This window comes from Sceloporus occidentalis, unplaced genomic scaffold, assembly GCF_023333645.1.
Source record: "Sceloporus occidentalis isolate IW3139 unplaced genomic scaffold, rSceOcc1.0.p SCAF_4, whole genome shotgun sequence".
In the NCBI taxonomy this organism is placed as follows: domain Eukaryota; kingdom Metazoa; phylum Chordata; class Lepidosauria; order Squamata; family Phrynosomatidae; genus Sceloporus; species Sceloporus occidentalis.
In genome coordinates this window covers 1,969,081-1,989,287 of record NW_028316984.1, presented here as the reverse complement: position 1 = coordinate 1,989,287, position 20,207 = coordinate 1,969,081, and the positions used below count along the sequence as shown (strand labels likewise).

Here is a 20,207-nt window from a genome sequence, read left to right as displayed (position 1 = left end):
AAAGACAGATGAAACAAATGTCCCCAGAGATGCTCTGAACTGGGTACACTTAGTCCATAACTGCTGAACCTCATGAGCCTTAGTTTTACTGGGAGGACTGGAACATGCTGAAAATACTCTAGCAGTTTTTGGTGCCTCTCTTCTCTCTCTTGACCCTTGATCTTGGCCTGTAGTGAATTGATGGTAGCAGAGGATCTTGCTTCAAATGAGTTGCCCTATGTGATATATTTTTTAAATGGTTGCTCAAAATTACAATTTGCTTACATAGAGAATATGTACTTTGAGAAAAAGGTTTACACCAAAGTCCCATGATTTTGCTGAGTTCTGTGCTCATATACCCCAATCTACATGCCTTTCCTACCACTGGAAATTCCTCTTAAGTGGAGGTACCTTGTATAATTGTGTTCTGCCTCCTGTTGGCTGTGGCAGGGGGGTGGTTTCATTTCTTCAGATTATAAAAGGCTTTTAATCTTACAGTTCTGTTTTCTGTGGTCCAAACCACACTGCAGTTTGAGACTGCTTTAACTGCCCTGGCTCAATGCTAGGGATTTCTGGGAACTGTAATTTTGTGTGACATTTAGCTTTTAGAGAGCTCTGGTGCCAAAATAAACTACAGTTCCCAGGATTTCCTAGCATTGAGCCAGGACAGTTAGAGTGGTGTCAAAGTGGATTATTTCTGCAGTGTACTTTGGATCTAAGTCTGATAGCCAGTGTACAGAGCAATGTTGCTTTGGTTCTGTAAGGGTAGAGGAATTTAAAATGTTAATATGGCATCTTGATTTCAGGGCTCCTGGATTTGGCTACATCATACTGTGAAAACAGATTGAAAAAACTGTGTCAGCATCTTATCAAAAGAGGAATCACGGTGGAAAATGCTTTCTCATTGCTCTCTGCAGCAGTGCGCTATGATGCAGAGGTAAACTAGAGCTTAAACTTGTTAACTGGGGTGATAGAGCCTCTAGGGATGGCAGTGTTTCCCCTCCCCCTTTGCCCCCATGAACAACAACCACCAGATTATGCAGCCTTATAAACAGAAATGGAATCCATGTAATCTCTTCCGTAGATCCATGAAGAACAACAGTTTTGTAGGGAAATGAATACTGTAGTTTAGTAAGCAAAGATGACTTCATTGAGGTTGCTAGTTAAGAACAGTTTGGTACGCTCTTTTTCTTTGCGTTTCCAGCACATAGTTTTCAGGCAAGGAATCTCTTACATAGAAATCACTAGATGCTATCGCACTTGAATTCTTGATCACCATGGAGGCTGTCAGTGTCAGCTGCTAGATTTAATTTGGATGATCAATCAGACTATGTGTATGAGCCTTTTAACTAGCATATTCAGATATGTCTGCCTTCCCCAACTCATTGGTATCCAAATGACTTACATTTTATATCCACTGACGCCTCATCCTTGCCCATGCTAGCTGGAGCTGATATGAACTGCAGTTCAAGACATATTCAGAGAATCATCACCAGTGACTGCCCTTCAAACAGGAGGGAAGACTTTTGTATCACACAGTTGTGTCCTGGGGCCAACACTCTTCAGTATTTTTATCAGTGACTTAGATGATGGGTTGGAGAGAATCCTTATCAAGTTTGCAGATGAAACAAAACTGAAAGGCAGCTAATACTGTACATTGAAAGATAGGAACAGAATTCAAAATAAACTACTAATAAACTATAGGATTGGAGTGAAACTAATATAATTAAGTTCATTAGGACAAATGTAAAAATTATAATTTATTACATAAAAATCAAATGTGTATGTATGGTGGGGGGATACTTGGCATAGCAGCAGTACATGTGAAGAGCACCTAAGGATTATTGTTGATCATAAGGCAAAGCATGTACTAGCAATATGATGCTACAGTAAAAAAAGGCAAAAATTTTTAAATTTCCATTAATAGAACCATAGTTTCCAAGGCAAAGGAAGTATTCGTCCCACTATGTTCAGGGATGGTGTGAGATTAGGAAACCTCGGGCTAATGATCCACAACTGACTTACTGTAAAACAAAAAAGTTTATTGTAAGATACACAGCAGAAGTAACCTCAAGCACGTCTTTGCAGAATCTGAAAGCACAGGGAAAAATTCCTTCTTTTAAACCAACCCATGACTCTATCACCACGGCAACCAGCCACCTTAACCTTGAAGGACCGTTACATTTTAGCACAAGTTTTCACAAACCCCCAATGTCCCGCCGCCTTGACATCGTGGCACATCACCATCACCTTTAATCTCAAGGAATTTGGCACATATTTTTTCCCCTTTACACCAAACCCCTTGCTCCGTTTTTTGCAGTTCAGCCACCAACTCTGGTAAGTCCTTATCCTCCCCATATGCCTGGATTATCTCCCCCAGCAGAGGGTCTAGGGTCTGGGTCAGTTGTTCACTCTCACGTTTGGACTGGCTGCGTGTCGTCACCCCCAGACTGAGCTGTTGAGGGGTGAATAACACCTGCTTTTCGGGTTCCTCTCTCCCTCCAGACATATGCATTCTGGACAAGGCATCAGCCAAAACATTGTTCTGTCCAGGGATAAATTTGATGACAAAATTGAATTTGTAAAAATCCTTGGCCCAACGATGCTGTTTGGGGCTTAAGCGCCTTGGCGTCTGCAAGGCCTTGAGGTTTCGGTGGTCAGTCCACACCTCAAATTGGTGGGGCGCACCTTCTAAGAATTGCCTCCATGACTCTAAAGCCTATTTTATTGGAAACGCTTCCTTTTCCTAGCAAGGCCAAGCCTCCTGGGTGGAGTCAAACTTTTTGGTCAGGTAAGCGCATGGTCTGAGCTTTCCCTCGTCATCTTTTTGTAGCAGCACAGCCCCCACGGCCGAGTTAGAGGCATCAACCTGTACAATGAACGGCTGTTTGGGATCAGGGTGCTTCAAGATGGGTTCAGAGCTGAACAATCGCTTTAGTGCCACAAAGGCTTCCGTACATTCTCTAGACCAATTAATTTTAGTGGGTGGTTTTGGCTTGTCGGCCCTGTCTGGGCTCGACCCAAGCTCATTTCCCTGTCCTTCGGTTTTGGTCTTTAACAAGTTAGTTATGGGCAGAGCCACCTGAGCAAAGTTTGGGATGAACTGTTGGTAAAAATTGGCAAACCCCAAAAATCTTTGCACTTGTTTCCGGGTTTTTGGCTCTGGCCAGTTCATAACATCCTGAACCTTATGTGGATCCATTTGGAGCCCCTGCGTGGATACTCTGTATCCCAAAAAATCCAAATTATCTGTATGAAAATGGCACTTAGACAATTTTACATACAATTTGTGTTCCAGCAATCTTTTCAACACCCTTTTTACTAATTGGATGTGGCTGTCCAAATCTTGGGAGTAGATCAGGATATCATCCAGATATACTAACACCTCATCAAAGAGCATGTCATGCAGCACTTTGTGGATCAGCTTCATGAAACAGGCAGCTCCCCCCCCCCCCCCCGATAAACCAATGGGAGAACTAAATATTCAAAGGCTCCTAGTGGACAATGAAATGCCGTCTTGTATTCATCCCCTTCCTTAATTCTCACTCGGAAATATGCATCCCTCAAATCCAACTTAGTGAAGATTTTGCCTGTGGACAACTGACTCAACGTGTCTTTCATTAAAGGCCAGGGGTATTTGCTGCAGGTGCTAATGGCATTTAAGTTTTTGTAATCCGTCACCAGTCTGAGGGACCCATCTTTCTTTTCTCTGAAAAACACTGGAGCCCCAAAAGGTGAACTAGAAGGCCGAATAAAATCCCTGGCTCGGTTCTTCTCAATGAATTCTTTCAGCATGTTCATCTCCCTGGGAGTCATCGGGTACATCTTGGGCATGGGGGGAATCGCCCCTGGGCTAATCTCTGTAGCGCATTCTGTATCCCGGTGGGGGGGGGGTTCATAAATCACGCTCTCTTTCTTCAAACACTTCTTTCAGTTCACTAAAAACACTGGCTGCAGTGGGTCCGCCAACCCGGTTCTACTATAGAGCCCGGTCAAAGTCACGGTCATGGCCCGGTTGGTGGCAGAGGTTGGACCTTCATCTGGGCTCACATGTTCTCGGCACTCTGGATCACTGAACACCATCTGTTTAATCTTCCAGTTGATCTCAGGGTTATGGAACTCCAACCAGTCTATGCCCAATACCACATCACATCCATGGGTAGGTCCCACCACGAATTGGAACTGTTCCCAATGATCTGCAGTTTTTAAGGTTAGGTCTTCAGTTTGCTTCTGAATGTGTTAACCCCCCATCAAAGTCCTGTCCATTTGGAAAAACGGAATAGCCTCCTGTAGAGGCTCTTGGCCAATCCTTAGGGCTTGTACCAATCTCTGGCTTATTAAACAGCGGGTACAGCCCGAGTCCAATGCGGCCAAGATCTTACTGGTAGTCCCTTTGACTTTATGTCCCAACTTTACCTCCAAGAAGTAAAGTGGCATTCCCCCACTCACCACCTCTGGTATGTCCCGTTCCCGCGGCTGGTCCGCTGGGCTTTTGCTGACTCGCTGCTTTCCTTGTTCTGGTTGAGCCGCCTGCCCCGTGTTTCCCCTGCCGCCTCCTCCGACGGTGCTTGGCAGTGTTCTAGTCGCCCCTTTGGTGCTGGCTTTTTCCGGGTACGCTGTGATCAGGTGGCCTTTTCCCCCACATGCCAAGCAGAGCCCCAGCCTCATGCGCCGCTGCTTCTCAGTCTCCACTGCAGTTTTGGGCTTGGACGGCCCTTCCCCTGGGCCGCCTGGCCCTCCAGCCTTCCAGCTACACACCGCACCTTTTCGGCTTCATCAGGGAAGTACTCTCCCCTGGTTCGCATGAACTCCGTGACCTGGGCCAGGAAGAAGGGGAGCTGTTCGGGGTCCCAGTTGAACTTGGCTTGTCTCTTCCTGCATCGGTTCTTCTTGAAGCATTTAGTGAGATTCTGCAAACTCTGAGATTTGGCAACCTCAGGCTAATGATCCACAACCGACTTACTGTAAAACAAAAAAGTTTATTGTAAGATGCACAGCAGAAATAACCTCAAGCACATCTTTGCAGAATCTGAAAGCACAGGGAAAAATTCCTTCTTTTAAACCAAACCACCACTGCAACCAGCCACCTTAACGTTGAAGGACCGTTACATTTTATCCCACATTCCAAACCCCATCACCAAGCCAAACCTCACCCTTAATATTCCACCTTATCTTCCCAACCCCCAGCACTGTGCAATATCTCAACACAGAGAACTATCTAGATCAATATATATATTAAATAACTGCATAGTTCTAACATTATACTTGATCTTAACTGGTTCTGACAGATGGTCAGTCTTCATCTGGGGTACTGTGCTCAGTTCTGGATGCCTCATTTTAAGAAGGAGATAGACAAGTTGGAATGGATGCAGAGGAGGGCAAAAAGGATGATATGGAGAACAAAATATGGAGTTGGGCATGTTCAGCCTAGTGAAGAGAAGACTGCGGGGTGACATGATTGCCCTCTTTAAATATCTAAAGGGCTGTTGCAGAGAGAAGAGAGTAGTATTCTAATTCTTATTTATTTTCAACATAAAGAAGGAATAAATTATTCCTTCTCCAATCCAGTTCTTTTTCTTTTGGAATTCTTTTTATCTTTTCCCTAGAAGTCAATTTTTTAAAAATACGACTTCACTACCTACCTGCTCCAATAGTTCAACATTTAGTCATTCACCAACGACCATGGAATTAAATAGCTATATGACAATCTGTTGAGATTTTTGGGGTGGGTGATCCTGGAGGGAAAGGTTGCATGGGTTGGGGGTTGTTTAATTTTTCAGAGGGGGAACAATGCTATGTGTGACAGAATGAGTTGTGCATGTGTATTTTGACAGTGAATGAGAGTGAGCAAAGATGGACAAGTAGGTGTGGCTTAATCTTCATTGAGAGAGAAATGGAGGAGGGACACACCATTTGTGTTTTAGCAGTATAGTTTCTGTTAGCTAGGTGTTTTACAGCCATATGGATATTAAGGGGCAGGAATCACACTGGCAGATCACTTTCTGGTGATCTTTTGTCTCATGATACCAGACTTTTCCTGTAGACATCAGAAACCCATTACATGATCTATCCCTGGAAACTTACAGAGTCCATTAGGTCCCTGAATGCTCTGAGTGGTTTTCCAGTAGAAAGAGCTGATGATTTGTCATTGACCTGACAGGTGTGATGGGCTGTTGGCTTAGTCATTCCTGTGTGTTTTTTCTCTGCACTGTGGGGTTCAAATGGCACTCTAGTTTACTGAGGAGTGCCCTAATTCACCAAGGAATAACCACAATGAACCTTGCTCAGCAAGAGTCTCTAAGGCCTGTTACAGACAGCCAAAATAAAGCTGCTTCGAGTCACAGTGGAAGTATGGTGTTTCAATGATGCATGCGTCCTAAGAGTCCAGAAGTTGCACCAAAGCCACGCTCCAGCCCTAAGGACTGGAGCGTGGCTTTGGTGTGGCTTCTGATCTCTTAGGACGCATGCATCATTGAAACACTATACCTCCACTGTGACTCGAAGCAGCTTTATTTTGGCTGTCTGTAACAGGCCTAAGAGGATCTGGACTTTTGATTTTCCACATGAGGAAAGTGATGATAAAACTGGTAGTGGTAGGTGCTTCCCTGCTTGTATATTGACTCAGACCCAAAGGTGTCATGTTTGAGCTGTGCTTATTTTGCTCTCTTTGAACAACACCAGCTCTGCATTATTTCCTTCCCTTGTCTTCTCTGTACAACCTTGTATCCAGAGATGACAGTATCCCATTCACTCTGTTCCAACAGATTTCTTTTGTGTCCACTGTGTTTATATTCTAACACTGAGCACTAAAGTTCTCCCACCTTAGCTTGAAGGTTTTTAGTTTTAGCAAAAAAAAAAAAAAAATCTACATCCATTCAGTATCTTTAGATTTCTTTGCCTTTCCCATGTTGCCTTTTGTCCTCCTTTGTTAACATGCTTTTAGCAAATTCTAACTTGGCTCCATATGGGCATTGAAATACCTTTTGCATCCTATCCTCCAGGGATGAATCAGACTAGAGTAAAAGTTCTCCAGATCCTTTCAGCTCTCCCCTAGGTTTGGTTTAAAATATACTCTGCCACCTTTGATATGTGCCAGCATTCTGATTCCATTCCAGCTCAAATAGAAAGTTCCTGCCCCTTACCTCAGTATTTCATTCACACCTCACAGTTTTGTTCAACTATGTGATCCTGTACATGGAAAAATTGCTTTTCAGAGAAAACTATGTTGCAGGCCCTTGAATTCACCCTTCTGCTAGCAATCTAACTTGGCTATCTTCCAAGACATGGCTACATTTACTGACATCAGTGGTGCAGATGTTTATAATTGCAGACTTCATTCCAGCACTTCTCTACTCTGTGGCCCTTGTACATCAAGTTTTTGTACTGTATTGAGTTTTTGTCCCTTTCCAAAACTGGATAGAATTGTTGTGTTGTATTGTTGTTGTTGAGGATGAAGACTAGAACATGGAACAATGGATGCATGCTTAGGAAAAGAGATTCCACCTAAACATTAGGAGGAACTTCCTGACAGAAAGCGCTGTTCAACAGTGGAATGATGGAGTCTCCTTCCTTGGAGGTCTTTAAACAGAGGCTGGATGGCCATCTCTCGGGGATGCTTTGATGATGATGATGATGATGATGATGATGATGATGATGATTTATAACCCGCCTCTCCCTGTGTTGGATCAAGGCGGGTAACAGCATATAAAAGAGAAAACAGTAAAATCAAAGGCACAGAAACAGTGGATAAAAGTGCACTAGACTCCAGATTCCCACTTCCTCCCCCCCCCCCGCCCCCTAAAATTAACATTAAAAGCAATTACCAAACAATGGGCAATAAAGTCAGTCAAGAACGAATCAGTCCGAAGAGAACAATTTAAGCAAGTGGAGAGTGAGCTTAGGGGATCAATTTGGGAAGACCACCGGAAGAGATCCATTTTTATTGCCTTCTTAAAGGCCTCCAAAGATGTTAGTTGGCGGATCTCGTCTGGCAGAGTGTTCCAAATTTTTGAAGCAACAACAGAAAACATCCTCTGGGAAGTAGTTACCAGTCTAGTCGTCTCTAACTGCAGTAGGTTCTTTCCAGAGTACCTGAGAGTACGGGAAGGATTATATGGGAGGAGGCGTTCCCTCAGGTAAGCTGGACCCAGGCCATGTAGGGCTTTATAGATAACCAACACCTTATACTGAGCCCGGAAGCTAATAGGTAGCCAGTGAAGGGATTTTAGAATAGGTGTGATAGAATCAAACTTAGAACTCCCAGTCACCAATCTGGCTGCCATGTTTTGGACCAGTTGCAGCTTCCGAACATGGCATAAGGGTTGCTCCATGAAGAGCGCATTGCAGAAATCGAAACGAGAGGTTACCAGCGAATGTACAACCGTTTCAAGGTTTTCCCGTTCCAGGAAGGGTCGTAGCTGGCGAATCAGCCAAAGCTGATAATGGGCACTCCTGGCTGGGACGACAGGTGAAGCGATGAGTCAAGGAGCACCCCCAAGCTACGAACACAGTCCTTTAGGGGAAATGTGACCCTGCCCAGAACTGGGGATCTTATCACCATTCCCGGATTGGGATTGCCTATAGCGAGTACCTCCGTTTTATTTGGATTCAATTTAAGTCTATTTTCCCTCATCCAATCCATTACTGACTTCCGACAGTCATTCAGAGGAGAGATGCCATCCTTGGTCACTGAAGCAGTCCGAGACATGTCTCTGGATGATCTCACCCAGCAGCTTCATGTAAATGTTGAATAGCATTGGCAACAGTATCGCACCTTGAGGGACACCCGATCTGAGCTCCCTCTTGGCCGAACAGCTGTCGCCTGTTATGAGTTCCTGCATGGCAGGGGGTTAGACTGGATGGCCCTTGTGGTCTCTTCCAACTCTCTGATTCTATGTGTGCCTTCATATTGTTACTGACTTATGGTGACCCTAAGATGAACCTATCTCAGTTTTTTTCACAGGATGTGTTCAGAAGAGGTTTGCCATTGCTTTCCTCTTAGCCTGAGAGATTTTAACTTGCTCAAGATCACCCAGTGGGTTTCCATGGCTGAGTGAGGATTTCAACCTTGGTCTCCCATAATTCTAGTCTGACACTACACCATGCTGGCCATTGGAGCATTACACCAGTGTACTTCCAGGTTTGTGTAAGGAGTATCACCTTAACAGGCAAGGCAGGCAATCCCCCGTTCACCACAGTGCAGTGGGCTAGCTTAAAGGCCATTTCAGAATGGCTAGGGGAATAATTACGGGACATGGCTGCTGGTGTGGAAGATCATTTTTCTGCAACAGTTTAGACTTACCTGATGGAGCAGAGCTGGAAGAAACTCGGATTTTGCAAGATTTCATCACTGGTGTTTTAATTCTTGAACTGTAGGTTTCTATAGGCTTACTCTCAACAGATTTACTGTGCCTGTTTTGGCTTCAGGTGACTATTAGTAAATTAAATGCACCAACAGACAAGTTAAGCATGATTTATACAGGTGCATAACATGTTTATTGAACTCCTTTCTGCCTTGATGCCTTGTCACTGTATTCCTCCTTGTGCTTGGAGCTAGTGAAAGCACCTGTTTTACCAGCTGTGCTCTTATGTGTTGCATTTGTTCATTGGTTGCATATAATACGTATACCTTTCAAACTCAAGAGTAGCACAGTGATTTAGTATTCATATCTCATGATTAATTGCTTTGTTGAATTTTTAAAGAAATTAATCTTTAACTAAGGCTTTCAGTTTGTTTCTTTTGCCACTCTTAAAGACATTATACTGTGTGATGGTGTGTGTTTAAAGTGAGGAATATATTGTTCTATACAATAAGACAGTTCTCTAGCAGTATTCAGGACCTAGTTGAATGAATGTATTATCATGAGAGACAGATTTTGTATTTTTTTTTGGGGGGGGGGAATAAAGAGCACTTACAATACGTATCTGCTGTATATTGTAATTTTTACTGTGTCATTTATTAACACAGCATAGTCATAGAACATAAGATAAGCATCACTGGATCAGACCAAAGGCTCATTAGTCCAAAATTCTGTTCCCAGAAGTCAACCAGCACCATGTCATTGTTGTTCATCTTCCCCAGCAAATGGTATTGAGATACACGGAGGTGATAGATACCTTCATGAATAATAGCTGTGTGAGAGCCAGTCCTCTGCATTTGTTCAACCACCTTTTGAAGATATCGTGTTCTAGCCTCCTGCTAATGCACTGAACCCATAGCAAAAACATCCATGCAGAAGGCTGTCCAGCCTGTCTTGAAAAAAACCAGTCAAGGGAGTATCCCGTTCTACCTCATCTTCTGAGATAGTCTGTTCCTCTACCAAAAGAGCTCTTGCTGCTAGAATCACAGAATCCTAGAGTTGGAAGAGACCACAAGGCCCATCCAGTCCAACCCCATTCAGCCATGCAGGAACTCTCAAACAAAGCATACCCGACAGATGGCCATCCAGCCTCTGCTTAAAGACCTCCAAGGAAGGAGACTCCACTACACTCCAAGGAAGGTTCTTCCTAATGTTTAGTCAGAATCTCCTTTCTTGCAATGTGTATCATTTGGCTTGAGTCATACCCTTTGGAGCAGAAGAAAACAAACTTCTCCATTGACCCTACATTTTCTGCCACAAGGACAGGCACAAATAATTTATTCACTGTCTCCTCCTTTAGTGCTATAACAGCCTTGTCGTTCAACAGTCTAACTGCCCCTTTAGTCAATTTCCGGTGCTGATAAATGTAAAGAACATTTTATTATTGGTCTCGACGTTAGCAGTATGGTCTTCAGTTGTCTGTTGACATTTCTTTTGTGTATGTTCTGTGTTCTTGTTCTCCATATTTGAGCTTCTCCATATTTGAGCTTCTATTTTGTGAAAGAATTCACCATTTTGGTGTTCTCTTGGTGCCACCTTTCCCGAGTCACAGTGTACATGTTAGCTGATTTTGTGATTTTATGTAACTTCTGGAAATATGTTTCTTTCTGGACTTTCCAGTTGATTTTTTTTAATTTTATTTTTTACAGTTATGTAATGAATACTAAATCAACAACAACAGCAACAACAAAATGTTCAAGCAACATTTGAGTTAATTGAAAAACACATATAAGGGACACTTACCAGGCAATTCCATTAGGATAGTTATATCCAGGTAGTGTTGTTCGGATTAGGACAAACACAGAAGTTCACTTTCTGTGAGGAGCCTTTCATGATGTGTCAAGATCAAGCACAAAATGTCTCTCCATAAATCTGCAATTCTTGAAAGTGGTCCAGGCAAATGTGAGGTAGCAGTAACATAGAAGTTGACCAGTCCTCATAAAAAGGAGTGTGATTTTTTTTATCCTTTGCAAGAATTGATGGAGTAGGAGAGTTTTTCCAAGTAACTATGTATTCCAAACTAGTCCACAATTTTTCCAGTGCTCAGAAGTGTCTTCCAGTGAGCAGCTATTTCAGTTCTTGTAGCAGCCAGAACGAAGGTGATAAAATTTCTATGTTTCAGGGCACCGATACAGCCTCCACAGTGCATGTGTTACAAAGAGGACATAAAATGTAAAGTGGAAACTAAAATAGCAACAAAATTATCAGAGAAACCAAATAAACTTTAAACTCTGCCTTTGTTTAAAAATTATGTACCCCCACGTACAAGGAAGTTTTCATCACAATTTGCATGTATCTGTTGGTTTGTGGCTTGAAGAAAGAATTGCAATTATGGTATACTTGGAAGTGATTCCTTAATCTTGAATACCTAACTTTTTAATGCTGTCTTTATAATAACATTGGTGAATAGTGGTGTATTAGTACATTTGGAAATATTGAGGCAGTCAGCATGACAAATTGGCATGGGCATGGTTTGGGGAGAGTGCAACACACCAGGCAGCTATGGCGTTTCACTTCTCACCCGCTTGCTCACTGTATTACATACCTGCATAAACATCCATGGGGTTTTCCTGGTTTCTTTTCCTAACACAGAAACACTATGTAAAAGTCCATGAAGTACTGTAGTTCTAGATGAGTTGCTCCCCTGTGCCCTGTGATTTTAAAATAATAATAAAAAATGTTTAAAATTGTCAGTAAAGTTAATGGAAGGCTTTTTGTTTTGTCTTGTGTCTAGGATTTAGAAGAATTCTGCTTTAAGTTTTGTGTCAATCACTTGACCGAAGTCACTCAGACAGCAGCCTTTTGGCAAATGGATGGTTCTCTGCTAAAGGAATTCATTGCTAAAGCCAGTAAATATGGAGCATTTAAGAACTGAAAGATATCAAGGTTCAAATGGTACAGCTATTGCTGGTGTGATTTCATGCACTTCTCTCTCATGATTATCATTGAGATATATTACATGTTGTATAAAATTATTTGTTCTTCGGCTGGACTTCTACAGGAGCTCCAAATCAAGCACTTATTATTATTATTATTATTATTATTATTATTATTATTATTATTTTGGCTTGGGGGGCTCTACCTAGCTGGCTGGTTCTGTTGAACAGCTTGGGGGCAGAAAGAAGAAGAACTAATTAAGAGGGATGAAGAAAGAGACTATAAGATTCTGGTGCCAGAGGTTAGGCTTCTCCAATAGTGACCTAGTAACGTATCAGTGGTAACTCATTTCAAGTACTACTAAGACAGCTGGCATTGAGACACTTCTACAAACTGAATTATGTGGAAGTGGGAAAATTATGTGGAAAATTTCAATCTTAAATTAATGTCTCCATTCTATATAATAAAAAATTTACCACTTGAAAGGAGGGTGTCTAATTATGAAAAGCCTGGGTTGTACAAAGGATTGCTTGTGTCCTTGCTAAGATTGTGAGTATTGTTATTTGGTCCATACTTTTCATACTGCTTGGTTTATTTGGACACATTTGAAAAAGGGCTTGGGTAATATGAAGGTTTCAGTAAAAGGCTTGGTAACTGGTGAATTTAACTGTAATTAAACTGTGCAGTGATTTTTAAGTGTAACTGGTCATTTTAACTGTAATAAAATTGATGGCGTAGAGATTGAGAAATTGAGAAGCACTTAATAAAACAAAACTTGACTTCATAAAACTGACTGCCTATTGGGGACAGCTTGTTTTTTAAGATGTTGTAGTCAAATCCACATTGCTTTTTTCTGATTTTGTTGATGCTTGATTTTGTTGCCTTCCCTTTACCTGTTGAGTCACTGATTCAATTGCCTATATAACTAAATTTAAGTCAAAAAATTAACCTTAGCTGAATCTCCAGCCTGAGTTAGAGGGACAGACTCAGTCACCCTTTCCTTCACAGTTTACTTCTATTTCTGCTTCTTCTTTCTCATTCTCATATGTTCCCCCCACTGCCTCCATTATTTTATGAAATTAAACTATGAATGTGTTTTGGGTAAAGGGATTGCACATCTAGTCGGAAGGGCAAAATAAAACAAAACCTGCCAGTGATGGGAAAAGGTTCAACAGAACAGAAAAAGAACACTGGACTTTGAACTTCTGCATCATTGGCTGCCACGCAGGGAATAATCCATGAGATCCATGAGTATGTGGATTGCTACTCTGTGCATCCAGAGAATGAGCCTCAAAGGTCATCTAGACCAAACCTCTGGATATTGGAAGATTGTTACTACATTATTGTTATCCATGCTTTAGCACTATCCAGGCCAAATTGAAGCACTCCAGGACTTCCTGATGGTGAGCTGTTTGACAGTGGAAAACGCCCCCTCCGAGTCGCCTTCTTCAGAGGTCTTTAAACTGAGGCTGGATGGCTGTCTGTTGGGGCTGGGGGGCTTTGATTGTGAGTTGCTGCATGATAGAATGGGATTGGACTGGGTGGCCCTTGAGGACTCTTCTGACTCTGTGATTCTACAATCTACAGCTACTTTTAAAGATTATTCAGAAATAATCTTAAGTGATTTGGATGCAGGTTGCTCCCAAGGCTGACCTTTAGTAATCTGTCCACAAGTGCCCTAAGTGTTTTGTCCAAAGTTTGTATAATCTGAACACTTTCCCAACTACTTATGAGGTGGGGGGGGGGGGGGACAGGCTTTCTTGGGTGCGTTACAGAGCGCCCAAGAAGGGCGCTCTGCCGCCGCCGGTTGCTACGTCCAGGAACTGCAGCGGCCAAACCGCATGGTTCCTGGACGCAACAAGAAAGAAGTGCCGAAATGGCACTTCTTTCTGGGCCCCAGAAGTGGCACTGCGAGGCGCTAGTCGCACACTTGCGGCGTCACTTCCGCCGCGTGACTCCTGACGCTATGCGTCCGCGACGTCAAAATGGCGGCCCCGTGTGGACGGGCGCCGTCATTTTGTACGGGCTCGGTCCATATTAGGGATGTCAAACTAACACGCCCCTTCTCAACTCTAACATGCCCCTTTGGCGCGTCTGTAATGTGCCTTAGTATCCCATTTATCTAATTTTACTGGACACAATTATTAATTTTTTTAAATAATTACTAATTGGGCAAATAGCAGCTTTTCATCTGAAAAACAGCTGCACTGAAAAAGATTAAATGTTCTTTCAGCTCTTCATGAAAGCCCACAGAACTACTTTGTAAAAACTGAAGAGAGATTATGACTTCACATGTCCTAGCATTATAAACAGGCCCTTTGTAAAGGTTACTATCCTTCACACATCCTCCCATAAGTATATGTGCATGGAATTGCCAGCCACAGGACGCCCTTTTTTCTTTTTTAAAGAGTTTACATCGTATGAGAGGAGCTGCATTTTTTTCCTATCCATAAAACTCGATTGGGCTGAGCAGTGTGCTGCCCCCAAGGATGTTTCTGTGGTCTCTTCTTGTTCCCTTTTTTCCTGCCAAAAACCAAATTTTTAAAGGTAAACACCCTCTTCTGGAAGCACACAGGAACATTTTAAGATGCTATTATATTAATAGCATATTTATTAATTAATTGGCTGTAGCACCCCTTGAACTGTTTAATGTATTTCTGCCCCCCCCCCCCAAAAAAAAAAACATATCCTTGATATCCTAGAATATCAACTTTGCTTTCATGACTCACAAGCTTGTAAAAGACATCTGCCTACTGGAGTGGAAAATTGCCTACAACTCTGCCTTCATTACCCTTCACATTTGTCTGCTCTGGAGACAGCAATTCTTGATTTAATTCAATATACTTTGTAAAAAAACACCTTTTATTAAACATATTTACAATTCTGTCATTAAATGTAAACATTTTGAATAGTCTAAAGCACACAAATGTGCATTTTTTTTTACATTTCTGATTCTTAGAGCTTTCACATAAGGATTAAACAAGCTGTCCTGAGGGTGCTGTGAACAACTAATGCACAGTCACAACTACCTGATCATGACATGTAAGACCCAATCTATAAAAATTGCAAGTAGTACATACAGGGTGTGCAATGTCTTTTTTGAATGTTAGAAAACATTTGTTTACATCTTAAAATCCTGTTTGTCTTGGAGGCAAGGGAAATAGTTGGCCATTTACTATTATAAAGCACCACAGTTAAAGTTGTATGTTTACAACTCAACTGGCAGAGAGATCGCTAAAGAACCTTTAGCGCACAGTGATTCCAGGAGTGATTTCTCAATAGTATCTTTTGCAATGAAGCTATGAAGCATATGTGGCAAATTCATCTGTCTTTCTTGTCAATTCTCATATAAATGAAAGAAAGATATAGGCATGATTCTGTAGGTGGTATACTGATTAATGCATGTCAACTCCCACCCACCAATCAATCATCAAAGAGGCCTGTACCAACATTAGGCAGTCCAAACACAAACTTGGATCTTTAAAACAAAATGTCTCAGCTGTAGTATCTAGAAAAGAACAGATATCACAAAGTGACATATAAAAACAATGAATATGTCTATTGTAAATTCAGTTTTATGCAAGAAATCAGGTATAAGAAATCAAACAAGTACAGAAATATGTGGGTTATTCAGAGGTACTGTTAGATATGCTAGCTGTGTCTTCTGGAACTGGAAGTACAACTTCTTTCAAATCTTTTAGAAGCTCAATCTGGGCATCCAGTCTCTTCCTTGTATTTAGTAGCTCCTGAATTTTTTCTTCTGTTCCTGTACAAAATAAAACTAATGCTTAATATTAATAGAAAATATTATTTTGTGTTGTTTACATACAAAAGACTCTGCTGGCATCCTGTATTACAGTAATGGATTCATAATAAAGAATTATGGTCCCATAAATGCTCCACATTCAGTAGTGCCACATATTCATGATCACTGCACTACTGTCACAAATGTAAATTCCCCCCACCCTCCATAATAATCAGCAGCTGCACCAAGGAAATCTTTTCAGCTATTGATCAGGGCGCAGCAGGATGATATTGCCAGCCTCCTTCTGCCAGCAAGTAAGGCTGTGACAAACAGAAACAGTAACTCTTGCAATTTTTCATTGCAGTCTTGCTTGCTGGCAGGAGGGGGCTAAAAACCTCCTCCTTCTGATCAGCTGCTGAATGGACCTCCAACCACTTGAACCAGTTGATGTTGGCCAGGAGACATTGCTTAGTGTCAGCTTCGTAACTACGTAGGTGATGTAGGATACTGGCATTCTTTGGTAGACGTTTCTCTAAACATTAGTGACACCCTTCTTTAGAAAAATGAATCAGTAAAGTCAACCAAATTAAAAGTCGCCTCAAACCACAATGGTGATGCTAGGATAACTGTCAATTTAAAAAAAAAATCATTTGCAAGGAAATTATATTATATTGCACACCAGGGGCAAGGATTATAGAAAGTTAGGAAGGAGCTATGGTAGCAGTGGGGAAAGATTTTTTAAGTTCTTGGATACATTCCCTCAGGAGAAATCCCAAAGTCACATGCCAAGGATCAGTGGGGCCAAAGCCAGTGATATATAGTTACAACCTAAGTAAAATGACCCTATTGGGCAAGTGTCAAAAGGATCCATATTCTGTGTAAGATCAGATAAAAGCAAGTGCCATATAAGCTAGATGTGTTCAGTACATTACCTGAGCGAGTGGCTGCAAGTATATTTTCAAAGAGGCCACAGTCAAAAAGCGATATTACTGTTTCTTCATATTCTGAGGATAGATATTATTATTAACATATTAATGCTTGTGCTACTAGAATGCAATGCAGGGATGAGATTACAGTACATAATTGAACATTAATAATTTCTGTATCTTGGTCTACCTAAAATCTATTATTTTCAAATTTGTTCAAATAGATTTTGAGATGTAACTAACTTTGAATTCTTACTGTTAACAGTCTTAAAACTGTAATAATTCAGAGTTTCATCCCAAAATCTATGTGAACAAATCTGAAAATAACAGATTTTGGGTAACAGCTAGTGTCTCATTTCAGTCCTAACCTGCCTTTCTGATTATACTACTGAAATGCACTGCAAAGATGAGAGTACAGTGCACACTGGAGCAGTAACAGTTTCTGTACCTAAGGAGGGGGAAATCTAATACATGATATATTTTTAAGACTATGGGGCTGTATAGATCTCTTTCTTCACCAGATCGGGGCCGTGGCAACCGCACACAGTGGCTCCGATCTGGCCTTTCTGTGGTGCAAAATGGAGCCACAAAAGCAGCTCCTTTCTGCGCCGCGGAAAGGGTGCCACAGCTGCTGGCGCTGCAGCTTTCCTGCACTGCTTTGGCACTACGTCATCTGTACACAGTGCCAGAGGGGCTCCGTAACTCCACCCGTTGTGTGGTGGGGCACGGCGTCACACTGGCATAGGGACAGAGTCAGGGCGTGCGTCATGTGGGTGGCACGCTCCACCACCCCCACCACCCCCATGCCAACCTTGGTCCAGGCCTCAGAGGGAGAGAAGAACCACTGGACCTCATCCCCTTTCCCTCCACCATTCCCTTCCCCTTTTGTGTCGTGTCTTTTAGATTGTAAACCTGAGGGCAGGGAACCATCTAATTAAAAATAATAATTGTAAGCTGCTCTGAGAGCCATTTGGGCTGAAGGGCGGGGTATAATTACCTAAATAAATAAAATAAATAAAACCTCTGATGCCAGTCTATACAGCCCCTAATTCAGCAAGAAAGAGTACAAAAGAGAAGACTTAAGCCTAAGCACTGTGCCCTGTGAAAAAGACATCCTTGAGAGGCATTTTCTGAAAATGACCTGGACTGAGAGATTTGGTAAGCAGCACATATTGGGCATTTCCATACTTTCTGCAGTACCTGTTTCTGAAGTATTGTCATCCATTAGCTTTTCCTGTGCCAGATGAAGGGTGTCTAACATTTCCTCAAATATTTCATCAAGTAGTCCAGCTTGTTTACACTTTCTTAAAAACTCTATCCTTACTGTTACAAGAGAGAAAGAAATACAACCTTAATAAAATCACATATTAGCTTAGTTCCTGTTGGCATTACAAAGTTCTTCCTACTCAGTACAATTTGTTTCCAAGACATATTCTTCCCGGCTCACAATGGCAAGCAGAGAATGGTAAACAAACAAGGAAGACATGTTCTAAGGAGATCTATGTAAGCAGCCATAAGACAACCAGTGAGAACCCTATGTCAGGCTGAATTATCTCTGTAGATTGCAGAACACAATGTCAGACTAGACAGTCCTTAGTCTGCTGGCCAGGATACAAGCTGCAAACACAAAATACAGATCTGCTTGTGGCTGTTTCTTGGGCCTCCCAAACTAATGGGAATCCATATTACAGAGAGAAATACTCAGTTACTAAAACCTTTTATTAATCCTGTAGACATCCATTAGCTGTCACTTGAGACAAGATAGTAACATGTCTATTCACAACAATGAGGCCAACTACCCAATAATACAAAGCTGAATAATGCTAGAGGAGATCCCAATGGATCTGCATCATAGAATGGGAAGAGACCGCAAGGGCCAACCAGTCCAACCCCCCTGCCATGCAGGAAATCTCAATCAAAGCACCCCCGACAGATAGCCTTAGAGGTCTGTTTAAAGACCTCTAAGGAAGGAGACTCCACCACTCTCTGAGAAAGGAGTCTGTTCCACTGTCGAACAGCCCTTACTGTCAGGAGGTTCCTCCTAATGTTGAGCTGGAATCTCTTTTCCTAGAGCTTGCATCTGTTGCTCCAGGTCCTAGTCTCTGGAGCAGCAGAAAACAAGCTTGCTCCCTCCTCAATATGACATCCCTTAAAGTATTTAAACAGGGCTATCATATCACCTCTTAACCTTCTCTTCTCCAGGCTAAACATCCCCAGCTCCCTAAGTCGGTCCTCATAGGACATGGGTTCCAGACCCTTCACCATTTTAGTCGCCCTCCTTTGTACACACTCCAGTTTCTCAATATCCTTCTTAAATTGTGGTGCCCAGAACTGGACACAATAATCCAGGTGGGGCTTGACTAGAGCAGAATAGAGTGGGACTATTACTTCCCTTGATCTAGACACTATACTTCTATTGATGCAGCCTAAAATCGCATTGGCTTCGTTAGCTGCCGCATTGCACTGTTACAAAGAGTAACAGGAAATAAACAAATGTGGGGCACAGTGCTTTTTCTAATTATTATTATCAACTAAATTTTCACCTTGCCTTTTAAAAGAATTAAAAATAAAAAAGAACATTAAAAAGGAATAAAAGCATTTAAAAAAAACACCAGTGCACCACCATCTTAAAAGATCCTTTCTTTCAAAACCATCAGTTTTTAAAGGCTGTTGGAAGAAAAAAAATTGTTCCAAATAAATAAATAAAAATGGCTGCAAATGGAAGAGAGTTCCAGACCTCAAGAGCAGCCAATAATAAGGCCTGAGAAGGTGGAGGGGCAATGGGCATCTACTGAGAATCTCAGAGGCTAAGCAGATTCAGATGGGGAGAAATGGATGTCAGGCAACCCAAATCTAAGCTATGAAGGGCACTACGGGTCACACCTTACACTATGAACTGTGTGCTTCTTGCAACCCATGCCAGTTAAAAATCAGATTGCAGGTTTTTGTATCCATTGAAGTTTCTGAACACTTCAAAGCAACCCCATGCAGCATGTATTACAGTAATCCAAACAAGGATGTAATAAAGGCATGTGTCACTAAAACACAGACCTCCGGAAGGAGACTATTTTTACCAAATCTCCCTATCAGGAGTTAGAAATAAAACAGTTTCCTTAGAGTTCGGTGGAACAATGAAATAGACTTGGGTGTCATCAACATACTGGTAACACTGAACCCCAAACCTCCAGACAATCTCTGCCAGTGGTTTCATGTAGATGTTAAACCGAATGGAGGACAAAACTGATCCTGAGGAACCTCATAAGCCAGCAACCATAAAGCTGGAATCCCAAGCGGCAGGAGTTCTAACATGACTTTTGGTTT

At 41.9% G+C, this 20,207-nt stretch overlaps 2 protein-coding genes across 6 annotated transcripts in view; one reads left to right on the top strand and one right to left on the bottom strand.

The window, feature by feature from the left end:
- Positions 1 to 12,964, top strand: part of RCBTB1 (RCC1 and BTB domain containing protein 1) — a 52,486-nt gene extending 39,522 nt beyond the window's left edge. For both annotated transcript variants that reach the window (XM_089519055.1, XM_089519056.1), the window contains exons 11-12: positions 786 to 916; positions 12,073 to 12,964. In XM_089519055.1, coding sequence (XP_089375181.1) covers positions 786 to 916; positions 12,073 to 12,213 — 272 coding nt within the window. In that variant the 3' untranslated portion in view covers positions 12,214 to 12,964. The remainder of the gene's footprint in view (positions 1 to 785; positions 917 to 12,072) is intronic.
- A 2,092-nt stretch (positions 12,965 to 15,056) lies between these two features.
- PHF11 (PHD finger protein 11) overlaps positions 15,057 to 20,207 on the bottom strand; it is a 29,685-nt gene continuing 24,534 nt past the window's right edge. For all 4 annotated transcript variants that reach the window (XM_089519059.1, XM_089519060.1, XM_089519057.1 and 1 more), the window contains 3 exons: positions 18,087 to 18,209; positions 16,893 to 16,964; positions 15,057 to 15,981 (listed from right to left, as the gene is read on the bottom strand). In XM_089519059.1, the coding sequence (XP_089375185.1) occupies positions 15,842 to 15,981; positions 16,893 to 16,964; positions 18,087 to 18,209 (335 nt within the window). In that variant the 3' untranslated portion in view covers positions 15,057 to 15,841. The remainder of the gene's footprint in view (positions 15,982 to 16,892; positions 16,965 to 18,086; positions 18,210 to 20,207) is intronic.